Here is a 22,437-nt window from a genome sequence, read left to right on the forward strand (position 1 = left end):
GTTTAGCTGCCATTTGATATTCATGCTAAAAGTCCCCTGAGAGCAACAGCAAATACATTAATAACGTAGGCATAAATGGCCTACAAATTAGGGCAGACAGCAGGAAAGACAAATTCTAAGAGGAGAACAAAGTTTTATTCTGAAAGGCAGTGACAGTTATTACCAGGAGAAAATGGAGCAAGAGGAAAACGCCCCTCATTAGAAGATACTACATGTAAAGTTTAGGAGAATACTTGTTACGTAGTAAATGCTAGATAAACATTGCCATTTCTGTCATTCTTAGTGATGTGGCTTCCAGTATATTAGGTTTCAAGGTCTCCTGACAGACAAGAGAATGACAACTAAAGACAAAAATGTCAGTTAAAAGAGACCTACTTAGAGTCAGTCCCTTTTACCCAGTACATTTTTAACATCTGTGCCCAGTTCTATTTTGGCAAAATAAAACAGTAGGCTGGGAATTTGATACCTTAATTCTCACTGAGGAAAATACGAAGGTAATTTGTTTATTATTAGCACCAGATTTATATATACACTCTTTCCAAGATCAAGGTAAAGTTCTTCTTTGGCTCAGTTTCCCCACAAAGACGTCCTTCTCAGCCCTACTATCTTGCTGAAAGGTTTTCGTAGTAAACTGAACATCTGGTAAGTATCAGGGTCCCTTTGGTAGACATTGTAATTTCCTTGCATCTTAAATGATGCTGGGGAAAAAATTAGAATTCAGGCTAAAATTCTACCGCAGGAAAGCCGAGGAAAACTTTTGCACCATGAGGTGGCCAAGTACCACTTTACCATTAGTGTGGGAAAAGGTTATACTAGGTTACAGACACTCTGTCTTAACTGCTATGTGGGATCATATTTAACTTAAATATCACATTTGTTCTTACTCTAGGCCACTAAGTTCCAATGAAGTTATAGTTGTGGAAGTTGGTAGATTGAGTAGAATCTTGACTCAATTAGAAACTTTATGAGCTAAAAGGTAACATCCACAGGAACTTGAAAATCTGAATTAAAAACTTCTTAATGTTTACTCATTTATTTTTTGAGAGAGAGAACACGCACAAGGGAAGGGCAGAGAGAAAGATACAGAATCGAAGCAGTCTCCAGGCTCCAAGCTGTCAGCACAGAACCCGATGCGGGGCTCAAATCTATGAACTGTGAGATCATGACCTGAGCCTAAATCAGACATTTAACTGACTGAGCCACCCAGGCATGCCTGAATGTTTTTAAAGAAAAAACTCATAAAGATTACTGGTCAACAAAAATAGAGAAAACTTACAATAGTGAACATTTGACCTTTGCTGTGTAGTACTTTTGGGGATTTGAATGGTAAAATATGAGAAATTTCCAGTTGTAAATCTAAATGTTTATCTGGTGAGTAAAAGACTGATTTGGCTCTGTGAAGACCATGGCCATACGAAACAGCCTGTAGTTTATAAATACCCTAATTGGCTACAGTTCTAAAGTATAGAGAGGACCCAGGATTAAGGAAAGTAGAGGCTGAGAAGAAATGTGCTACCAATAAATCCACTGTACTGTAAATACATTACTCGCTGCCTGTTTTCATTTACTGAGGAATGTAGGTGGGGGTAATGTGGATTCCTGCTGCTGCAATTGGCACTTTTTAACATGAAGTGATGATTTAATAAACTGTCACTGCAGACTTTCTAAAGCAGGTGAAATCAGTGGAAAGGAAAGAAATAGAAATATTCTCAGGAAAGGGATATGAATCATTCTCTTGGTCAACTGCAGCTCCAAGAAATGAAGCTTCTTTTTTTTTTCTTTTTCCCTATGTGGCATTCCCCCATATATTAAATTGAACAAAAGCCTGATTCCTAAAATCTGAATCTTCCATGCAGGCAGAAACTTAGTGTAAATAATGACAATTTATATGAGAAGACAGTTTTGATTTCCTTATAAGAATATTTGTATAATAAATATATGTAATTAATATATAATACTATTATAGTTTAGACTCCATCATATCAACCAACTTACCATTTTTATTAACTAACCAACTATATTAACTGTCTTTTTGAATAAAGTGCACCAATCCAAAGAAAAATTCAACTAAGGCAATTATGAATGGAAGTGTCTAATATGGACAAATGTAAATGAATGTACATGAATGTTTCACTAGAGTAGTTGAGAGAATTAATCTCTTATTCTCCAATAAAGGTGGTGGAATATGAAATCTTCAATGAGGTTTACTCCTGCCGTAAGCTACAAAGAGACTGACTTAGAAAAGTAACATATGCGGACTATCCACCATTTTCACCTCCAGATTCTCTGTTCCTTTATCCTAACCTTATAACTTAGGTCCCATCTTGGAGGAAGCATATCTCCCACCAGTTTGAAGGTCACTTTGTGAGCTCACCTGTGCCACTAGGCCATCCTCTCTTGTAGGGCCTTTTACCTTCCGTTATTTCTATTATCTTACATGCTTCTCCATTAGTCCATATTTCCGTTGATCCATGATTTCCTCTCTCTTCACCTGCTAAGCAGTCCAAATGCTCCAACACCCTAAAAACACTAATCATTTCCTTGATATGGCTTCCCCTTCAATCCATCCTTCCTTTGCTCTCATTCCTATATTCAAAAAACTTTATCTTCCTTTGCTTCCTGGTCTCTCGATTGTATTTTCATCTGCTGTGGTCTGGCTTCCACTTCACTGATCTCCTGCAACCATGGATCCATGATGCTCTATCCGTAGCTCCAAAGTCCGCATGCTCTGAAAACTTTAAGTTTTTTTCTCAAGTAATTAGACAGCAAACCCTGACTAGACCTGACCTAAGGGTCATTATAGTTTTTATTCACTTTTATTCATACTTCTTACTGGAGACATATTCATGTATTTGGTATACGTTCTGTTTTTGCCTATCTAAAATCTGGTAACTGCTGGATCTGAAGCATGGGCCCATAGGTTTTGGGTATGGGTTTCTGGATCTGCACGGTCAGGTCCAGCAGCTCCTCTGATCCTTTTCTACCTCACTGTCATTGTTGAGCTCCCTTCCCTGCCTTGCCTCCTGAGACCCTCCTTCCTGGCACTCTACTATATTTTTGGCAGCAACTTCTGCTGGCCCCTCTTTCCCTATCCATTTCCTAAATGTAACTGTGCCCCCCAAGTCTTTTACCTCTGTCCTCTTCTTTTCTCAGTCTATACTTTCTGTTGGATGGTGTCATTCACACACAAGATTTAAATAACCTTCTATAGGTAGACAGGTGATTCCCAAACCTATATCCCAAACCTTAACTTTGGTTTAGAAATACAGAAATGCATTTCAACCCCAGTTAGACATTCCCACTTGCAAGCTGTAGTGGCCCTCCAAACCCAGCATGCACCAACACAGGCGTTTATCCCTTTGTGTTCCCTGCCTTAGTTAGTGGTGTTATCATCTATCACTTGTCCAAGCTAGGATCAACAGTGTCATACTCCTCTCCATAGCAACTTCTAGTCATTGCCTATGTACTAGTGATTCTACCTCCAAAGGCATTTCATCATTATTCCCTCATTTACTAACTGCAAAAATGCTACAGTGCAGCTGCAAATTAGAATTTACCGAAGAGAGTAGTTATATAGAACATTTGTGAAGATTGCATAATTTGCCGAAATTTAGATTGTCTTCCTGGTTGACTTCCAATGACTGAAGTCTCTCCAAGTATCTGTGGGCCAGAAGAGGCACCACAAAGCCAAGACAGCTCTTTGTTTAGAAACAGATCTACAAAGAAAGCCCAGCTCTGTTGAGCCAGGTTATCAGGGCAAGTCCTTAGCTGTGAATTTGAAATCATTCCTCTAAGGCACATCTGAAGAAAATCCAGTTCTATTTTGGTTCTGCACATGGTGTGTGGGCTCAATTTGTCTAGATTTTCCTTAAGTATTATAGAGATAATTCAACTGAGTGGCTAGAAAATAGTTTTTAAAAGTCTAAGTAGATGAAACCTGTGTTATAGCTAGGAATCTATGAATGGAAGAGCTACATGGCATATCCTATACTGCCCTATTTGATACAGGTCTAAAAACTCCAGTTTGTTGCTTCTGATGTCTCTCAGAATAAATTTTGAGATAAACCTTATGATAAAGCATAACTCTGTCTTGGGGGCACCTGGGTGGCTCAGTCGGTTAAGCGTCCGACTTTACCTCAGGTCATGATCTCACGGTTCGTGAGTTCGAGCCCTATGTCGGGCTCTGTGCTGACAGCTCATAGCCTGGAGCCTGCTTCAGATTCTGTGTCTCCCTCTCTCTGCTTCTCTCTCTCTCTCTCTCTCTCTCTCTCTCTCTCTCTCTCTCTCAAAAATAAGTATTTTAAAAACCCATTAACTCTGTCTTGATTTCAGCAGCACATTTTACACTTTTAGACTTTTGCAGACAATCTATTTCTCTACAATACCAGTACATATTAAGTATAGTGTAAATTCCCCTCTGCTTTCTGAGATATAATCCATAGGGGCTGGTAAACAAGGTTCTGGGTTCATTAGGATGTAAACTTGAGCCCAGATATGACCCAGAAACTGAGCACAGCAGAACCTCGTCTGTTTGAACACTTGCGAGTAAACTGAAGATTATTCCTGTAGGTCTTGCACCCCTGGAACAACAGTGGAGCCCCTGCTGAATACAGTGGTGGGACCAACACTAGATTTAGAGACAGAATTCTAACTGAGCATGTGGAACTGGAGAGTCAACAGAATAAGCCCAGTGGAGACTCCGGAGGGCAGTTTGTTCTGTTGTTCCAGTGCTCAAACTCACAGAGTTTCTGTGAAAAATAAGGCATTGGTAGAATAGAGGCAAATATTTGGTATTTAAGAAGAAAAAAAAATAAGGACTAGATATATTGGTTTAATGAGATTAAGTCACATCAGGACCAACAATATTACTTTCTCTAACATAAAGGAAAAGCAAACAAAATCACTTAAACCTACTGTTATCATTAATGAGTCAATTACTGTTACATTTTTTTGCCATAACTGAAAATAAGAAATTGAATTTTTCCAAGTGGAAAGATCAGCTTTTTTCTTGTTGGTGTTTGTAGTATTGGTTATTGCATTTAGTGGCGCAAATTTAAATTCTAGACTTCAGGGCAAAGGAGCCTTTTTCTGGCCTATCGCCACCTGCAACGACCAGACTCCCACAGCAGCAATAACCCCGCTTACAAATCTGGAAGACATTTATAGCAAGTGAATTCAGGCTTCCTTCCAAAATGCCATCATTTCATGCTACAGCATGGTTCTGGGAATGTTCCATAGGCTTCTAGGAGCATCTAGAAATTTATAATAATTGGACCATTAAAAAGAAAGAAAGAATTATAGCATTCCCCAGAACATTTAGTTTAAAATTAGCTTGGTTTGGTTTATCAGAAAACTGTTCGGCTTACTGTGGCTTCCTAAGGTCACTTGAGGACCTAGAGCATTGGCAGCAAGACTCAGGGAATGTTTGGGTCCTTGCAGGTCCCACACCAACTACTCCCACAAATATGAAATTATTCCCTCTGTAAATGGACAAAAGGCCTTCTCAGATGATGGGCAAGTAATGGATTTGTACCTACAGAAATCTTTTGTGTATGTGAAATTTCTTATTTCTCAACCTAAGCTATTATTCCATGAACGGGTAAAGCAGAATTTAATGGAAGACACAAAACAAAACAAAAAACCTCAATGCTGGTTAGTGTAAAATTACTGAACCGAGGACAGTGGGTAAACATCATTTCCTCTGTTTGCAAAACACTTTATCGTTTTACGTGGTAAAAGTCTCGAATTCTTGATCTTATTTTGGTGGACCATGTCAACATAGTACAGTTAGCATTGGTAGGTTTATTTTTATTGTATGAGAACTTTAGTTCTAGAAGGAAGATTTACCCTTGGCATAATTCTCTGCCATTTGACTGTATCAATAGCTTACTATTTGAGCAACTAGATAACTTACGAAGCCTCTGAGATGCTCATACCATGGATGATTCCACATGGCATTTGAACATAAGTGAGTTATTGACCTCGCATCTATCAGATCTCAGGTGTCATTGCAGCAGAGCATGACAGAATGCCTTTGAGTTAAACATGAAATAAATCATTTACCAGGTGGAGTATAGGACACTTCTGGACTTGGTGATGTTTTTGGCTTTGAAGTAACACGCTGAGGCACCTTACGAGCTGAAAGAGAGAACTCAGATCATGAGTCATTTTGGTTTGGCATCTCCCAGTCATGCTTAACATGTAAGATATGACAGAGTGTATTCCTGACCACTGATTTAAAAAAGAAGTATTGAAATGGGAGTTGTATGGAAAAATAAACCTTAGGCTCTAAATATTTATCAGTTAGAATTCCAGATACTTGTAGAAAAATGTTATCTGAGAAACCACAAAATATGACTCAGCATAAGGGTAGGGTGGAGAAAGTTCTGTTTTTAAAATCTTGATTTCAGAAGAGACAGCAATTAAATTAATGCAAGAGCACTCTTCTCGAAGTTTGACTCATCGAATCCACCCTCATGTCTTTCTGTGAATATTAATTCAGTAAAATCAGAGTAGAAGCCAATGAAGCATGGATAAGACAAGCTTAAAGTCAACTCAGACAACAGCAGAAAGAGAAGAAGATAATACAGTGAGTAGGCTTGCATTCCACACCCTCTGCCACGCTCAGGCCCCAAATCAATCTTTAAATGAGCATGTTCACAAACTAAAATGGTCTTCCCACAACTGTTCCTTTGGAGTAACGAGGTGCTGATACCAGAAAAAAAAAAGATCTAATTTATTTACAGCTCATTTTATAATTTCAAAAGTGGTTTTATAAGGATTGTGCCCTTTGATTCTCACCATAATGATTGAAGGAATTATGAGCTTCACTTTAGTAGCTTGGGTTGGTGACTCTGCCCGAGGTTACACGGTATTAAGTACCAGAGATGAGACTTGAACTGAATTCTGAGGTCCAGACAGAAGCACTAGATCCAAACACTTGGGCTCTCTAGATCCCAGTGCTGAGGTCACATTTTAACTTGTTCCTCATTTTTTAGGTGGAAATAATAAACCTATCTTAAAGGGTGATTATGAGAATTACACATGAAATGTCAAAATGATGTGAGAACTATATAAAAATTCTTTCCACTTCTAGAAGATTTTTACAAATTTGACAGTGAAAGGTTTGAGTATATTCCGATTCTCATGTTGTTCATCTGTACATAAACCCAAAGCACCCATAGTTTTGATGGTTGTAAGATTTATTGGGATAAAATTAATAATGGGTTGTTGACTATTACCTATGAACACAGGAATCTAAAAAACAAACCTTTATTCAATGACAAAATACCTTTGATAATTTGTTCCAAACTTTTTATTCCACTTTGCCTTAAATCTTGCCATCTAAGTATAAATAGGAAGAGAGGTGGCATGCCCAATTATAGCATTTCAATCTGAAAAAAGTAGCGGGTGATCACACTGTGTTGTGTTTGGTGTTGTATACTCTACTGTCAGGGATCCCTTTACAGTCTAGCAATAATAATTTGCATTTGGTATTGTACATATGCACAGAACATTCTCTCTCCCAAACGGCCTTTTGAAGTTTACAAGATCTAGCCAAGGGTAAGGGAGAAAGTACCAGCATTTGATTATTCATCTTTGAAAGATTTAGTGATACATACGTATACATACTACACAAACATTGCTAGGATCTATTCAGTAAGATCATTCTCTTGGGTAGGGGAATTCCTAATTTTACCCACTTTGAAGGGGAATAATTAGAATACACTTACTTCTTCACAATCAATTTTCCAAATTGTTCTCTTGCATTAAGTGCAAGGACAAGCCAGAAGTACTTGGGTTGCAGTTACTTTCCACAGGAGATGCTGGTGTGCTGAGTGTTGCCTCAGTGGGAACAGAATCAAAAGGCTGTCTTGTTATGGGCTGACAACCACTCCAAAATTTCAGGGTTAGAGAGTGGAATGCATCGAGCATATGAATCTATCCATTATGAAGTTGCATATCTTGTTGAACAAGGTTGGCTAAAGGTCTAAATAAAAATTAAACAATCTTGAAATTTAGAATGATGGGAAGTTAGAGTAAGCTCCAGATTTACTACATGTATTTCTGTAAGTACAGAGTATGTAGCTCAAAAAGATAAAATGACAAATGTCTTCTTTGTTACCTCATATCTCCTTTACTTTTAAAAATTTTACTAACCAGGAATTTATATTCCCAATGTCTTAACACTCAAGCACTTATTTTTCATCTTTTATTTTCCAACATTCATCAAGTTTTCATGCTTTCTTCTGTTTCTCCTTTCTCTACTACTTTTGTTCTATATTTTACATTTAAATAAAAAGCTGAGAGCTGCTTCTTCTCATGTCATTTTATCTGTTAAGCTTTTAAGGCCAGATTTTAATTTTCTACCAATTTAATATACTTGCTTTGCTTTTTTTGTTCTTATTCTATTCATTAATCATTATTTATTTACTAATCATTGTTTTTCATAGTATTTATTATGTATTAATGCTTCCAGTGTATTAATTGTTATTATTTTAAATTTTGTATTCTAGGGAATTTTGGCCATGGTACCTTTACACACTATGTATCATACTATTGTCATAGCAAAGCTTTAGTAATGAAAGAAAACACACTTAAAAATACATTAAAGCAGATTTAAAATCATTAGCTAGACGTCAAACACAGAACTGTGTTTTAAGGAATTTCCCTTAAGAGAAAAAAAATGATAAGCAAAATTTCTCTTAGAATCGGATATTAAAGACCATGCCCAAATCTACAGTTTTTTCTTTTGGTAGGGATACTGACATATGATTAAAGGATCAGTGTTAGGAATTAAGAAATACTACCTCGATCAAGCATAATTTTGATGGTGCTCACATTTTCCTTTCCCCAGACCATAAGTGGTAGTGAAGGCTCCTTTTCTAGCAAATTGAGTAGGTGCACCCTCATAACTTTTGGAAGTAGACCATGTAAAAATGATAAGTTTAAATTTATATGATGAGCCTAGACTGTAAAGTCCTTGACCATGGATGGATACAATTCTGTCTCGTATGCCATGTCTGGCACACAGGCCACAGAATGCAGGAAATATTTGTTGAGTGACTGATAAAATGAGTTAACCACTTAAGCACTGAGGGGTGGTATAATTTGAAATTAGAGAAAAAAGAAGATCAAAGACAACACACCAGTACATGCTTGTAGTAGGAACCAATGCTAGACATGTTCCGAAGAACTGAAGGTATCATATTTATTAATAGATGGATTGCAGAGGGCAGTGGAGGAAGAGGAGTAAAAATTAGATTTAAAATACTGAGAACCTACCACAGACAAAAATGAGAAATTGAAAAGAGGAAAAGATAATGAGCTCTGAGGCATGTCAAGTTTAGGGTAGCCCCAACTAGACATCCTCCAAGGCAGTTGGAAAAATTGGACAAAATCTTGGTTGAGAAGTTAGGGTTAGACTTAATCATATTCAAAGAAGAGTGTCTTGAACAGAATGAAAAACAGTTTATAATGACTCTTGTTCAGGTCCTTATCACAATTTTACAGCAAAACAGCCAAAGCAATATTATATAATCATTATGTTATAGGAGAGTATATATATATATAAAAAAACAAATCTTCATGACATACTATTAAATAAAATCTACTGGAAATAAAAATAAATAAATAAATAAATAAATAAATAAATAAATAAATAAATAGGTGATTGGCAGGGGGAGGCACATTCCAGGACCATGCAAGTGTTCCCACGCTCGGAGAGGCGATGGGAATAGGCAGGATACTCTGAAGAAATTCCATTCTTCTCCAGCTCCCTCTTAAAATAATGTATTAACAGGGAAGCTTTATGGAATAAGCTATTCCAATCACATACTTTTTGATGAAGTTCAAAAATAGATGTAAATGTTTCTTATGTTTCAAAGGAAGACTTGTTTTACAAGGGTGAAAAACCCAACTGACTATAACTCAATAGAACAAATCCAATAATATCAAATTCTTCAGGCCAGAATATAAAACATGTCTTTACCTGGCTGTGTTTGTGGGATTCTCGGACGTGGAGATGTTTTTGGTTTGGGAGAAGCACGTGGTATCTGCTTGGGAGCTAAAAAAAAGAATATAGGTTTGAAGCTCTTAAGCGCTTCAAGAATCACAGTATCTAAGCCTCTAGGATCTCAAAGATGAAGTCTTAAATACACAGCAGCTAATGCAAATCAAGCTTTCAAAGAACCACAGAACAAAGGGAGATAAATTTCTTGTATTATTTTAATGGAAAACAAAACAAGAAAGCACATTAAATGATATCCAAGATATTCAGCCGGCAGATGAAATATCTACTTCAAATACCTTTTAAAAGGTTAAAAATAAATTTCATAGTAAGAATTCATCCTTATTACAAGTTCATACTATTTTACAAGAATATTCTGCTATAAAATTTTAAGTGCAGATAAATACAATTTCTTCTAAAACCAAAGTTGGTATGTCACATTCCAAATATACCTAGAAAATGAATGTATTTTAATACCAAGTGTTAATGGAAAAAAATCTTAGTCAACATAATACAATTTTCATTGGTCATGCTGGGGAAGAAAAACTGAATAGAAATTCAAAGGATACATTCCTGAGAAAGTTATTCCTTTGTTGGGCGATTCCTGCAGTACTTCTAGGACATTCACTGTAAAAATCAATTGTTTCTTTACCAAGAAAATGAGAAGTATATCCTGCCGGAGGAAAGTAATTATCACATGCAAGGTTGCAGTTTATGGAAACACATTTGTATGGACTCTAGTGTGTTTGGTATAAACAGCTTAGGAGAAACAAAATGGTTTCCAAGGTCACTGGGTTTCAGGCACCTAAGGAAAGCTGGCTGAAAATAAGAGTTATTAGATACTAGAAGTTTCTATCGAGTCTGCATGCAGTGGTTTCAGTGGAATCTTCAGTGGGATCGCCTGGAGAGAAATGAACACCAACATATGCAAGAGATTGTGCTGGTTTAGGAGCCTGAAGACTTAAGAGCTCCCTTTGCTAATCACTCAGTCTACAGCCTCAGCTTCTCTCTCAAAAGTAACAGGACTTTTAACACTGTTAAACTTCCAACACTGAAATTCTGTGATTCTAGAATTTCTTTCAGTCTTGTGATTTTCTGACTACCAACTTCCTTGGCTTGCTGAGTTTCCTGATGGGCTATTTGCTTCTCCCATGGTATGAGGTAGATATTACTAATAGTATTCACAATGAAACATTCCAATCGTATCATTACAGCTACTTAAACTTTGGAGAAGTTAGAGATGACTGGCACAGAGTCAGTTAATGTGGTTAAGGTGATATTTCAGTAAAAATTAAACTGTAAATTTGGTAGGCAAAATTTAATGAGATATTTTAGAGGACAATGCATAAAATTAACATTCATATCTCTTTTGGAAATAGAGCCATATGAAATAGCTTATTAACAATCAAAACACAAGTTTGGGCTTATTTATGATGAACTATCATGCTAAGAAAGCCTATAGATATTGAGAGGATTTTTCCTTGTAAGAGGCCAAACATTTAGTTATCCATATTGGTGATCTGTTTTCCTGTATTTCAAATTCCATCATCAAGTAAACCTTGACGACTTGCTAAGTAGCTGGTTTCATGTCAGTTTTTCTTATTTACATGCAGTGAAAGGTCCAACTGCTGCAGAAAGGGGAGGAGAAAGAAGTAAAGGACCTGAATAATGATAAGGTGACTGGCCAGTTGTATCCCTTTATGGGGACCACACAGTGAAATCTGTTAATCTCCAACACAAATTAGATACCTTAAAATATTCTGTACATTACCGCAGGACTTGTAAAACTAGTTAAGATGACAAAGTATTTAAAATTAAGATACATATTTACATATAAAAATGGAATATAAATGTTATTTCCCAGCAACAATACTATTTCCTGTTTGAAACATTTGCAGAGTAGCTCAGAAGGGCTTTTCAGCCATAGCCTAAAGAATATTCATAATGCTGCCAAGTGAATGTCTATTAGGATGAGAAATGGGGCATGAGGGAAGTCAGATCCCCCATCAAAGACTGTGAGCAGAGTGATTAAGTTAGGTGTTCTGATGTCTACAGTGCCCGCACTGTCTTTCCATTCTTATCAATTCTGCAAACACTCACCTTCTACATGAAATACAAAATAATATTTACCCGGTTCAGTCGGAGGCTCATCAGGGCTGGGTAGGATTATAGTTTGGAAAGGCAGAGGAGATGTCTCTATGATAATTGAAGGAAAGTACCTGGGATTATGAAAGTGCTTCACAAACTTTAAGTACTGATGACAGAAAGGATGGTAACAATTAAAAAAAAAAAAAAAGAAATTGCAACTCTGTAGCAAAATAGCATTCCTACTTCTTCATAATGCGTTTAGTTTAAAAAATGCTGAGATGCCAGATTACCAAATAATTTCAAAGTAAGCAATATCCTTACTTTTAAGTCCTCATTTCAGACTAGTACCTCCTCAACACTACTAGAACAATATTAGAAAGATAGTAACCTTAAAGAGCAAACCAAAGTAATATGAAATGTTAAAGCATGAGCCCATGAAGAAGCATTGAATTTCACTTAGAATTGTGGCAAAAAAAAAATCAGACATGTAAACAAATGTGATGAAATGAGTGTTAATGGAAAGTACATTGCTAGGGCAGAAAGTATAAAATGGATCATCATACAAAAAGAAAACTGAAATATTCGACACAATACAAGCTGGCAGAATGTTCAGTGTTAGGAAAAAGATGCTTTAGATTTCAAAGTTTCACTGACTTAAGTAAAGAAAGAGACCAACATCTAGATACAAAACTGAACAGAAGAAGAGACTTTTTGGACAATGGTTACGAACAGAAGCACCTAGAAAGAAAATTAACTGCAGTGGCAAAGAATGATGTTGCAACATGAATTCACGATGAGAGAGAACCTGAGGTTCTCAGGTGATGGTGGTAATGAGAAGAAAAGCTGCTGAGATGTGTCATTACCTAACGTGGTCTCAGGTGGTTCAGACACATTTGTAATAGATTCCACAACTGTATCAAAACAAAGGAGAACAATTTTAGAAAACTTTAAGGTGTTAAGCTATAGTTAAGTATATCTTTCTTGAATGTCAACACATATCATTCTCTTAAGATTTTGTATGTATTTTTTTTATAGATAGGACGATGGATTTAGAGAAGAAAAGAGAGAAACAAGGGGGAAATCCTATTCTGTAATACTAATTTTCCAACTAATATTTATGTTTTAACTGTCAGTAGCTGGCTATCAAATGCCATAATGTTCCATATTTTGATACCACAGAAAACCAGAATTTCTGTATTCAGAGAGTCAGTTGTCATTTTAGTGTTAAGAATCCAAGAATTTGGGAAGCTATTGCTCTTCAAATGAATTCAACTGCAGAACAAATACCACAGCCTTAACTTCCATGTTCCATGGACATTACAGATGCTAATTAAAAATTTGGTGAATAAATGAATGAGAGCATGAAAACCTTTACCACCTGCAGCCTCTGGCTCCTCTGGACTGAGTGGTGCTTTGGCAGAGGGATATAGATAATCTGTTATAGTTGGTGCTAGGGAATAAACAGGGAATGGCTGGTTAGTGGTGGGCAGCTCATAAAACACTGTAATAGAACACTGTTGACTTTCTAAACAGAGGTTAGTTAAGTAGATATATTCGTGAGAATAAATAACGTTTTGGTAGATTAGGAAGATGACTACAATTTAAGAGGACAGAGGTGAAGGCAGATAATGAAGGCAGTGTTCAGTGGGGGCAAGGGTACATGCACACACACGCACGCGCACACACACACACACACACACACACACACACACACACACACACGGTAACTGTCAGGGTCTTCAGCAATTTCTACTTGGAGTAAAGCAGGTAATTTCACTTCCTTACATATTTTGATTAAGTATTCTACTAATAAAAAGACAAAGAGTCCTTAAAAAGCATTGGGATGAAACCTAAAAACAATATAAAAATGAAAAACAGGATGTTCATATTCATATTTAAAGAATGAGGAGAATGTTAAATTTTGCATTCAGAGTGAAAGGGAACTAAGAAAATTGTGAAACGTGCATAGCAATACAGCAGACACTAGCACAACGTGCTGTGTGTAATATCTGACTTTTAAGATTCACTGGATGAGCACAGACAAGATGTGAAGAGCTATGAAATGTCACAAAGCATGAGGGCATCCAAAGATGACTTCTGCAATGAGATGGAAAAGCACATATACCTGAATTTCTTGATGGGAAAATGTTTTTTACCTATAGCTTCCTTTGATGACTCAATGCTTAATGTAACGAATTCCAGGACTTCAGAAACTAGCAGAGAACACAAAATGATACAATTGATCAAGAATGGGTTGTTGCCAGCATTGGGAATGCACACAAGCTAAATACTATTTAGAAAAGTGTCTTGCACTTTGTTTGCATGTCATGCTCAATGTTTGCTGTTATGATAATAACAGTATTATTAATTACATGATGGGAAGCTCAAATAACTGAATCGAATTCCTAATTTTGAAAGTGTTGTAGGTAACTATTAACAACCGTACCTTGTACCATCATGGGCACAAAAATGTCATTTAATTAATTAGAAGATACACAAAGGAGATGAAAAGAATTATAATCCTATGCTGGAAAAAAGATCTGATGTTTCAAAATATATGCCAGGGAGTAGCTACTGAATTCCTAACTTAAAATGTTTGTTTTCATTTTTGAAGGGCAATATTGTGTAGGGTGGTTTTGTGACCTGTGCTTAAGTGAGAACTTTCTCCCTCCTTCATGGTTATAACTGAACTAACATTCCTTTCACAGAACAGAGCACACATTTAGCTTATTACTAAAGAGAACTACAAGTTTGTAACTGTTAGTGAAAAATAAGGGATAAAATCAATTCTTCTAAGTGGTTTTGTTGACTGCTTAATCCACATACTTGACTATTCTCTATGTGATACAGAGTATACACAATGAAATGAAGATAAATATGTCTATCAGGTGAATAACAATTGCCATGAATATGTAACTAACTTAACACCAGTATGCAATCATGGGAAAAGCATGTGCAATGTATCGAGTTACTAAATGTGTATTACTTGTTTTTTTTATATTTGAAAATTTAACACTTGGAAAATGTCCCCTGAGGCTCACAGTGTACCCAGACAGATAAAACAGTCTATTTACCAGGTTGACTCTGTGTCATTTCTAGGCTTGGTGATGTCACTGGTTTCAAAGTAAGAGTTTGCAGTTCAGTGGGAGCTGAAAGAAGAGCATCTAAAATGTCAAAGTAATTATGGAAAATTTATTTTTACAGGTTTTAGAAAAAGGTAGCAATGGATAGAAATACATAGATCTTCAAAAATCACACAGTTATGGAGAGTCATGCAGAGTATACATTATTAAAGCAGCAATTGTCAAACTATGGCCCTGCCAATCCAGCCCTTGGCCTGACCTGTGAGCTAAGAACAGTTTTTGTATTTTTTCAATGACAGAAAAAATTTCAGAGTAATATTTTATGACATGTGAAAATGGTATAAAATCCAAATAAAATTTTATAGGAATACAACAACACCCTCAAGTTAAGATGATCCATGGCATATTTCCATATCATCTACATATTGCTTTTGGTTGCCTTCAATTGAGATACTACAGCAGAATCAAGTAGTTTCAACAGAGAATGGCCTACAAGTCTAAATTATTTACCATCTAATATCCTTACATAAAAAATTTGCTGACCCCTGATCTTAAGCATACTACAAAACGCAAGGGCCTATTTGAGAAAAAACTAGGTTCTCACTATGGTATCTGAATAGGAATTCCCACAAGGGCTTTCTAAGAGCTTCCTACAGCTGATTTTATGACAGTATCATTACCAACATGTTTAGCACCATTTGGCGTGTTTTGTTCTGTGTTCTAGTTTGACCTCCCCCTTGGGTAATCTCAATAGGTATTGAGATTTTTTGTTTTATTTTTGCAGCTTCCACCCTCCTGTCCACTAATGCAAAATTCTGAACTTATTTCAAAGCCCAACTATTCTCTATCAATCCACATAGATCTTTGTTTCCTTTAAGTATTTTCTCTCTATATTCTTACCAATTAAACAAGCTGCTTTTGTATAAGCAAATTGCCTTATTTAAAACAAACAAACAAACAAACAAACAAACAAACTTGAGAACAGTGTTTCTTCACAGTTATATTGTACTCTTCTCAGCAAGTGAAACATGTTCTTACTTTGGTCTCTACCTCTGTTCCTCACCTCACCCCACCCAACTGCTAATATAGTTCTGGAAACACAGAGGGCAAGGAAATTTTTGTTTAGTAAGCCAAATAAGTATTGCCAATTTCAAAAAAAGATAAATGAAATAGAGTGGTTAGAGAATTTAATAAGATGCATCTTTTGTTGGAGACAACCCTTCTGCAGGGCACATGATGAATTTGGCTACCATATAAATCTCCCCAACCATGATCCTTTTGGTCAACATGCAATTGTAGAGATACTAACTACAATTTGTGCCTTCTCTCTCTTAGAAGGTATAGAGGTGGGAATTGAAAGTTAACAAGCTACATCACCGTCATCCCTGGGATCCAACTGCAATGGGCTGGACGGACTCAAACTAGAAATCACTGACTTTCTTGATTCCTGCTGTGAAACTTTCAGAAGTTTAAAGTTTGGGAGGAGGATTTATTTTCCCCCCAACGTTTTCGAAACTAAATGAAGAAAATCGAGTTGCTATTGTGTTTATAGGTCTAGAAACCATCAAAAGCACTGTTCACAGACTGTGTTTTCTAAAATATTACATTTTGAGTTTATTGCCTAACTTTGAAACATTTTATTTTACTAATCTGTTTCTTATCACTACTGACAGTGTTTTGGAAACAAAATAACAAGATTTGTTAATTAGAGGAATAGATATTAATGTAATTACTCAGAGATTCCTAGTTAGTGAAGATTAAGAATCAATGCTAAGCTGTGGTGGAAGATAAATCTTCTGTGGTGGGAAAAGACTGTAGCTTGTATTTACTATTGTTTGCACTTCCAGAAAGCACTTTTTTTTTTTTAGATAATATAACAGGGAAAAACAATCCCTGAAAATAGGAAGAGAATAATGTGTATGTCACAAAAATCTTATAGAAAATAAGTTGCTCAGAAAGATTTCATGGTATTTAATTATATCATTTTATAGATCTAACTACCAAATAGATGGGTTGTAATTTAGAATTCAGACACTTAAGAGAATGAAATTTTAAAGGAAGTTTAATGGCAGATAGATTTCCTGGGTCCAGGGACATTTGTTAAAAACAATAGGTAGCACTTGAATTAAGGATCCTGACTACTAATGGGGCGCCTGGGTGGCTCAGTCAGTTAAGCGTCCAACTTCTGCTCAGGTCATGATCTCACAGTTCATGAGTTCAAGCCCCACGACAGGCTCTGTGCTGACAGCTCAGAGCCTGGAGCCTGCTTCAGATTCTGTGATTCCCTCTCTCTCTGCCCCTCCCCCACTCACACTCTGTCTCTCTCTCTCAAAAATAAAAATAAAAAAAGAATCCTGACTACATATAAGACAAAGTATGAAACAGAACAAGAGCAGTCTAAGAAAGCAGGAGCAATTCTGGCCATGACAGTGATAGAATAGGTTTTCAATGAATAAAAAAGTATGTAATGAGGTCACAAAAATCATTACCTAATGTTGATTCTGGAGCCTCAGAACTATGAATAACATGTTCAAAGCTTGTAGCAGGAACTAACCAAAAGCAACAACAGGAACATGAAAAAGCATAAATACACATTAAAAAATCTTAATTTTTCTTTCAAAACATTCGTTTCAAATGACTTTTTTTTTAACTTTTGAATTGACAGGAACCAGTTTATTTTTGAGAATTTGGTCAAACGAGTCAGGAACAAGTCATTGCAGAAAGTAGTCACAACCTTTAAATTCTGCTATGCATATTAGTATGGTCACTATGAGGTTCTTCTAAGATGTTTGATATTCTGACTCTAACCAATATGAAAGCTTGCTATGGAAAATCTGCTTAGGCAATGTATATGAAGATATATATGAAAGTAACTTGTGACAACTTTTGGAAGCTGAAATAATACCTATGCTTATGTAATCATGACCATAATAACTAGATCATGTGTTTAAATGCAGATATAGCAATAAGTAATTATCAGTGACTATGCCAGTCTTGCTATAGACACATCTTTAGAGAGACCAAAAATTTCACTCAAGAAGCAGTTGCTAACCATACCTCTCATGCCTTGAAGGCTGTCACTTCCCATCAGACGCATTTCTTTGGGACCCCACTGGGGCAGACTGCTAGGGTTCACCCCTCAAATCATGGAATAGCATATTTACCCCGTTTGGTCTGAGGTGCTTCAGGACTTGATGTGGTTTTAGGTCTGGGACGTGGACGACGTGTTCGTTGTGCTGTTTTAGGAGCTGAAGGATGAAACTTTGGATTACTCCTGTGAAGATGGTTTTGGAAACAAGGCTCTAGATTTTCTAAAATATGTTATATTTTCTTGAAATTCAAGGCATATGTGTTTCAAGATTGAAATAGTTTCTATTTTGTTAACTATTTCTTTAATCACTGAAGATTCTTAAGAGATAAAACTCACACATAAAATTAAGTCAAGGAGTGAGGAATCTCATAAATCTCTAACCTCAAAAGCAGAAAAGGACCATGGCCAAGCTGTAGGTAGTGGGGTCTTAGGTTCACACCAAGAAATAGAAAATTTCCAAAGAATCTATGATACCATGTGAATTGCTATGGTTTGGTTGGTCTAGAGGAGATATAGACATTGCCAACTTTGAAACTCAGCTTTCAATTTGAGCCCCGTTTAGATAAAAGTTCAAGATTACATGGTTGACAGATATTCTGACTTATTCCATGCATAGCTTTTAAAAACAACAGGTAACTTCCGTTAAGAGTTTTCAATACTCTCAAGAAGAAAATTAAAGTTGAAGGACAGCAGAAGATGACAAGGCAGTCTTATAAAGATGGTGACAAAGTGATTATGATTAGGATAGAATGGGTTGATGATGAGCCGGAAAAAACTGTTCACAAATGCTGGATTACCTAATGTTGTTTCTGGATCCTTGGTTCTAAGAGTGACAGGTTCAAGGGCTGTAGGAAGAACTGGCCAAAAATAATAAAAGAAACCAGAGATTTTTAAAAAAAAATTCACTTCAAGGCTAACTGCAAGAGTCCATTTTTAAGCCTCAAGACTAACAGAAAAGAGACACTTCCTCTGCAGATTTGACTACACTGTGGAAAAGTACCCATTAAACTCATAAGATAGATACAGCATTGTACTCTGCTAAATATCACGGTGGTCAACAAGTTCTCCCAGATGTTTGATTATCTGACTGTTGCTAATATGCACAATTCTGCTAGACAAACTTCTTACAGTTAGATAATATATACTTTTCTAACTCTACTGAAAAAAGCATTTATCATTCTTGTACTTCTGTACAAGTTGAGATAAATGCCTATTATTGAAATAATCATGGGTATAATGAGTTTATTTATTTGAAAGCATCAGGATCAATACATTATAGAGTGTGTTCAAAGTTTCAAAGTAATCCTTGACTCAATAAAAGTTAAATACTGTTAACCTCATGAGTTACTGTACTCTATCATGAAAAGCCTTTCATTTAAAGTCTCAAGACTTAGGCACATTTAAAATTTTGACAATTAAGTAAAAGCATCTTGTTTTGAAACAATAGATCCATCAATATAATCACACAGATCCTAATACAATAAAAAGTAATACAATTAAAGATCATGACATTTGTACAATTGAGGAGGGAGAAGCAGTGTAAATAAGGGACAGATGGAAATTCATGTTTGAAAAGAAGCTTAAAGCAGTCAGTGCTTTTCAGCACATGCAGATGATCACATGAAACAGTTATGGCAGTTTGATGTCCTCATATTAGCATATTCACAGTTTTCTTAAGTTTAACAGGTAACTTGAAATAGAGTTTAGTATTTCAAGATAAAGACTACAATGGAATGACAGCAGAGGGTGTTGAAATGGTTGTAAGATGCAGGAGAACCTGTGGCCACAATGGCATGACAATGAGCAAGAAAAGCTTTGAAGGACACACATTCTCATTACCCACGATTTCTGGAGCTTTAGTTCTGAGAGTGCCAGCTTCAAGATCTGTAGTGGGAACTAACGGAAAGCAATGAAGTCAACACTTGTGAAAAGTCAGCAAGTTAAAATCTAACCAGTATAACATTGCTTCAGATAAATATATAAAATATTTGGTCACCCTATAACCAGGTAAATATTCTTTTATGAGATAGTTATAGCTGACCTATCAATCTGGTAAGCATCTCAATGTCAACACAATATGCTCTTAGGTGTTTAAGTACTTAATTCCAAGTACTGCTCTAGGAAACTTGTGTAGACATTTTACCAAATAGAGACTTATGAAAATGTCCCAGCAATTATTGGCTTTTCTGTGGAAGCTTTAAGAAAATAGCAAGTCTAAATAAGATGGATACAATGAATGGCACTTATATTTGAAAGGAGTCATAGAAAAGAACAAAGCAAAGTGAACCTTGTTCATCGTGTTGAGAACTCGTAAGTGGAAATAGGCCTCATGTGATGCAAAATCATCCTAATAACCACTCAGGTTAAGGAACAACCACTCAGTGTGTGGTACCCAGTCGAACAGCTCTCTGCTCTAATCACAAAAATGTGGTACCCTGTGTATGTGGAAGAGATCGCAGGAAAGACCACTAATACTACTAGGGTCAGATCCAAACTTCTGAGTCATACCTTCAAGAACTTTCTTCAACTGCTCTTATGGACCCTTCCAAACTCAGCCCTATCTTTACCACTTAGAAGCAGTATCTCCCTTGTTCCAGGAGCCCTGTGCCTTCTGGCTGGCCTCAATACCTCCTTTCTTTTTGTCTCTGTTAAACTCCATGATTTTAAGACTCACTTTATTTCTAACTCCTTATTCCTGTCCTTCACAAACTTCTCTCTATGCTTAAAGATGTTTATAACCCCTGCAAAAAATAATCTTGATTTGCACAGACACATTGCCTTGGTTCAATCTTTAAATGCTTCCTATTGGAGCAGGTTTTGACTTTGACTACACTACAGCCTGAGAAGTAAAAACAAGCAGGCTACATCTGTGATATCCTCACAGCTGTTGATGTAGCTGTGGGGAAATGGAAGACACTGTTTCTTGAAATAAAAAATGATTGGCTCTATTTAAGACATTTTGTCTGCTAGAGAAGTATGGAACAAAATAAGCAAAAGTAATAAAATACACATTAAAATAGAAGATCTTTATGCAGAAAGCACAAGGGATTCAGCTGCCACACGTCTCCCCAAATCATGTTCTCCTTTGCTTACTCAACAGGGGGATCAGTGCAGATCATTTAGTGCCCCCACCCTCACTGGGCTCACTTGGGCTATCACTTCTACCACTGGCATCAATCCCAGACTCCCAAAAGCTGCTAGGACTTACTCCTTTAACCAGAAACCCACATTTACCCAGTTTTGTTTGAGGTACTTCAGTAGTTGGTGTAGTTTTATGTTTGGGACGTGGACGACGGGTTCGTTTCGATGTCTTAGGAGCTGAAGAAGGAAGATCTTCAATTACTACAGAGTCTAGTTCAGAAGCTAAGGACAGCATGACACATGACTCCAGATTTTCTAAAACTTACTACATTTAGTAAATTTTCCTTATTAACCTTTAATTTGAAACTTTCACCCTTAATATAATAGTATATATTCTTTTATAAATCCAAGTTCATTGAGAATGAGTCATGTAAAATTATTCAAGAAACAAAGAACTGTTCATAGCACTCTTCTATTGAACAAAAGGGTAAGTTCCACTGCTAACATATTATGGTGTGGTGATAGATACAAACTCTTTGACAGTTTACTAAGATAAGGCCATGTAATTAACTAAAAAGTTAATCAAAGAACAGATAATACATGGAGAGTTTAAAGAAAAAAGAGAAGAACTTCAGATCCACAAAGAAACTTCCCGATGCCATAATAGTCAGTAGAGTCAAAACCCAGCTTTAACAAAACATGATTAAAAAGCACACAAGATGACAAAACAGTTTCAGATGGTTACATGTACAACAGATGACTTGAGTTAGGTTTATGCATGGCTCTCTTAAAAGAAATAACTTGTTTGAACAAAGTCCTCAATACTTTTAGGATGAAGAGTTTAATGGAGTGACAAGAGAGGATGATGTAACCTTATGAAGTAAAAGAACCTGCAGGTATGATGTTGATGGAATGAGTGACAATCAGAAAGAAAGGCACCTACTGAGGAGCATGTGTTTTTACCTTGTGTTGTTACCCACGTCTCAGTTCTGAGTGTAACAGGTTCAAGGTCTGAAGTAGGAACTGATCAAAAGCATTAAAGATAAACAAAATGATTGTTTAATAAAAAAAACCCTCAAGACATT

General features: G+C 36.3%; 1 protein-coding gene across 50 annotated transcripts in view; it reads right to left on the reverse strand.

The window, feature by feature from the left end:
• The window catches only part of LOC122491369 (ABI family member 3 binding protein), a 264,385-nt gene that overhangs the window by 71,163 nt on the left and 170,785 nt on the right, over positions 1–22,437 (reverse strand). For 18 of the 50 annotated variants that reach the window (XM_043594010.1, XM_043593995.1, XM_043593985.1 and 15 more), the window contains 13 exons: positions 22,316–22,375; positions 21,506–21,589; positions 20,111–20,167; positions 19,069–19,128; positions 18,345–18,428; positions 17,670–17,729; positions 15,172–15,261; positions 14,254–14,310; positions 13,476–13,547; positions 12,961–13,008; positions 12,140–12,205; positions 9,992–10,066; positions 6,064–6,138 (listed from right to left, as the gene is read on the reverse strand). In XM_043594010.1, coding sequence (XP_043449945.1) covers positions 6,064–6,138; positions 9,992–10,066; positions 12,140–12,205; positions 12,961–13,008; positions 13,476–13,547; positions 14,254–14,310; positions 15,172–15,261; positions 17,670–17,729; positions 18,345–18,428; positions 19,069–19,128; positions 20,111–20,167; positions 21,506–21,589; positions 22,316–22,375 — 888 coding nt within the window. The remainder of the gene's footprint in view (positions 1–6,063; positions 6,139–9,991; positions 10,067–12,139; positions 12,206–12,960; positions 13,009–13,475; positions 13,548–14,253; positions 14,311–15,171; positions 15,262–17,669; positions 17,730–18,344; positions 18,429–19,068; positions 19,129–20,110; positions 20,168–21,505; positions 21,590–22,315; positions 22,376–22,437) is intronic. The other 32 variants (XM_043594021.1, XM_043594029.1, XM_043594028.1 and 29 more) reach the window with 17 other exon arrangements.

Source organism: Prionailurus bengalensis, chromosome C2, assembly GCF_016509475.1.
Source record: "Prionailurus bengalensis isolate Pbe53 chromosome C2, Fcat_Pben_1.1_paternal_pri, whole genome shotgun sequence".
Classification (NCBI taxonomy): Eukaryota; Metazoa; Chordata; class Mammalia; order Carnivora; family Felidae; genus Prionailurus; species Prionailurus bengalensis.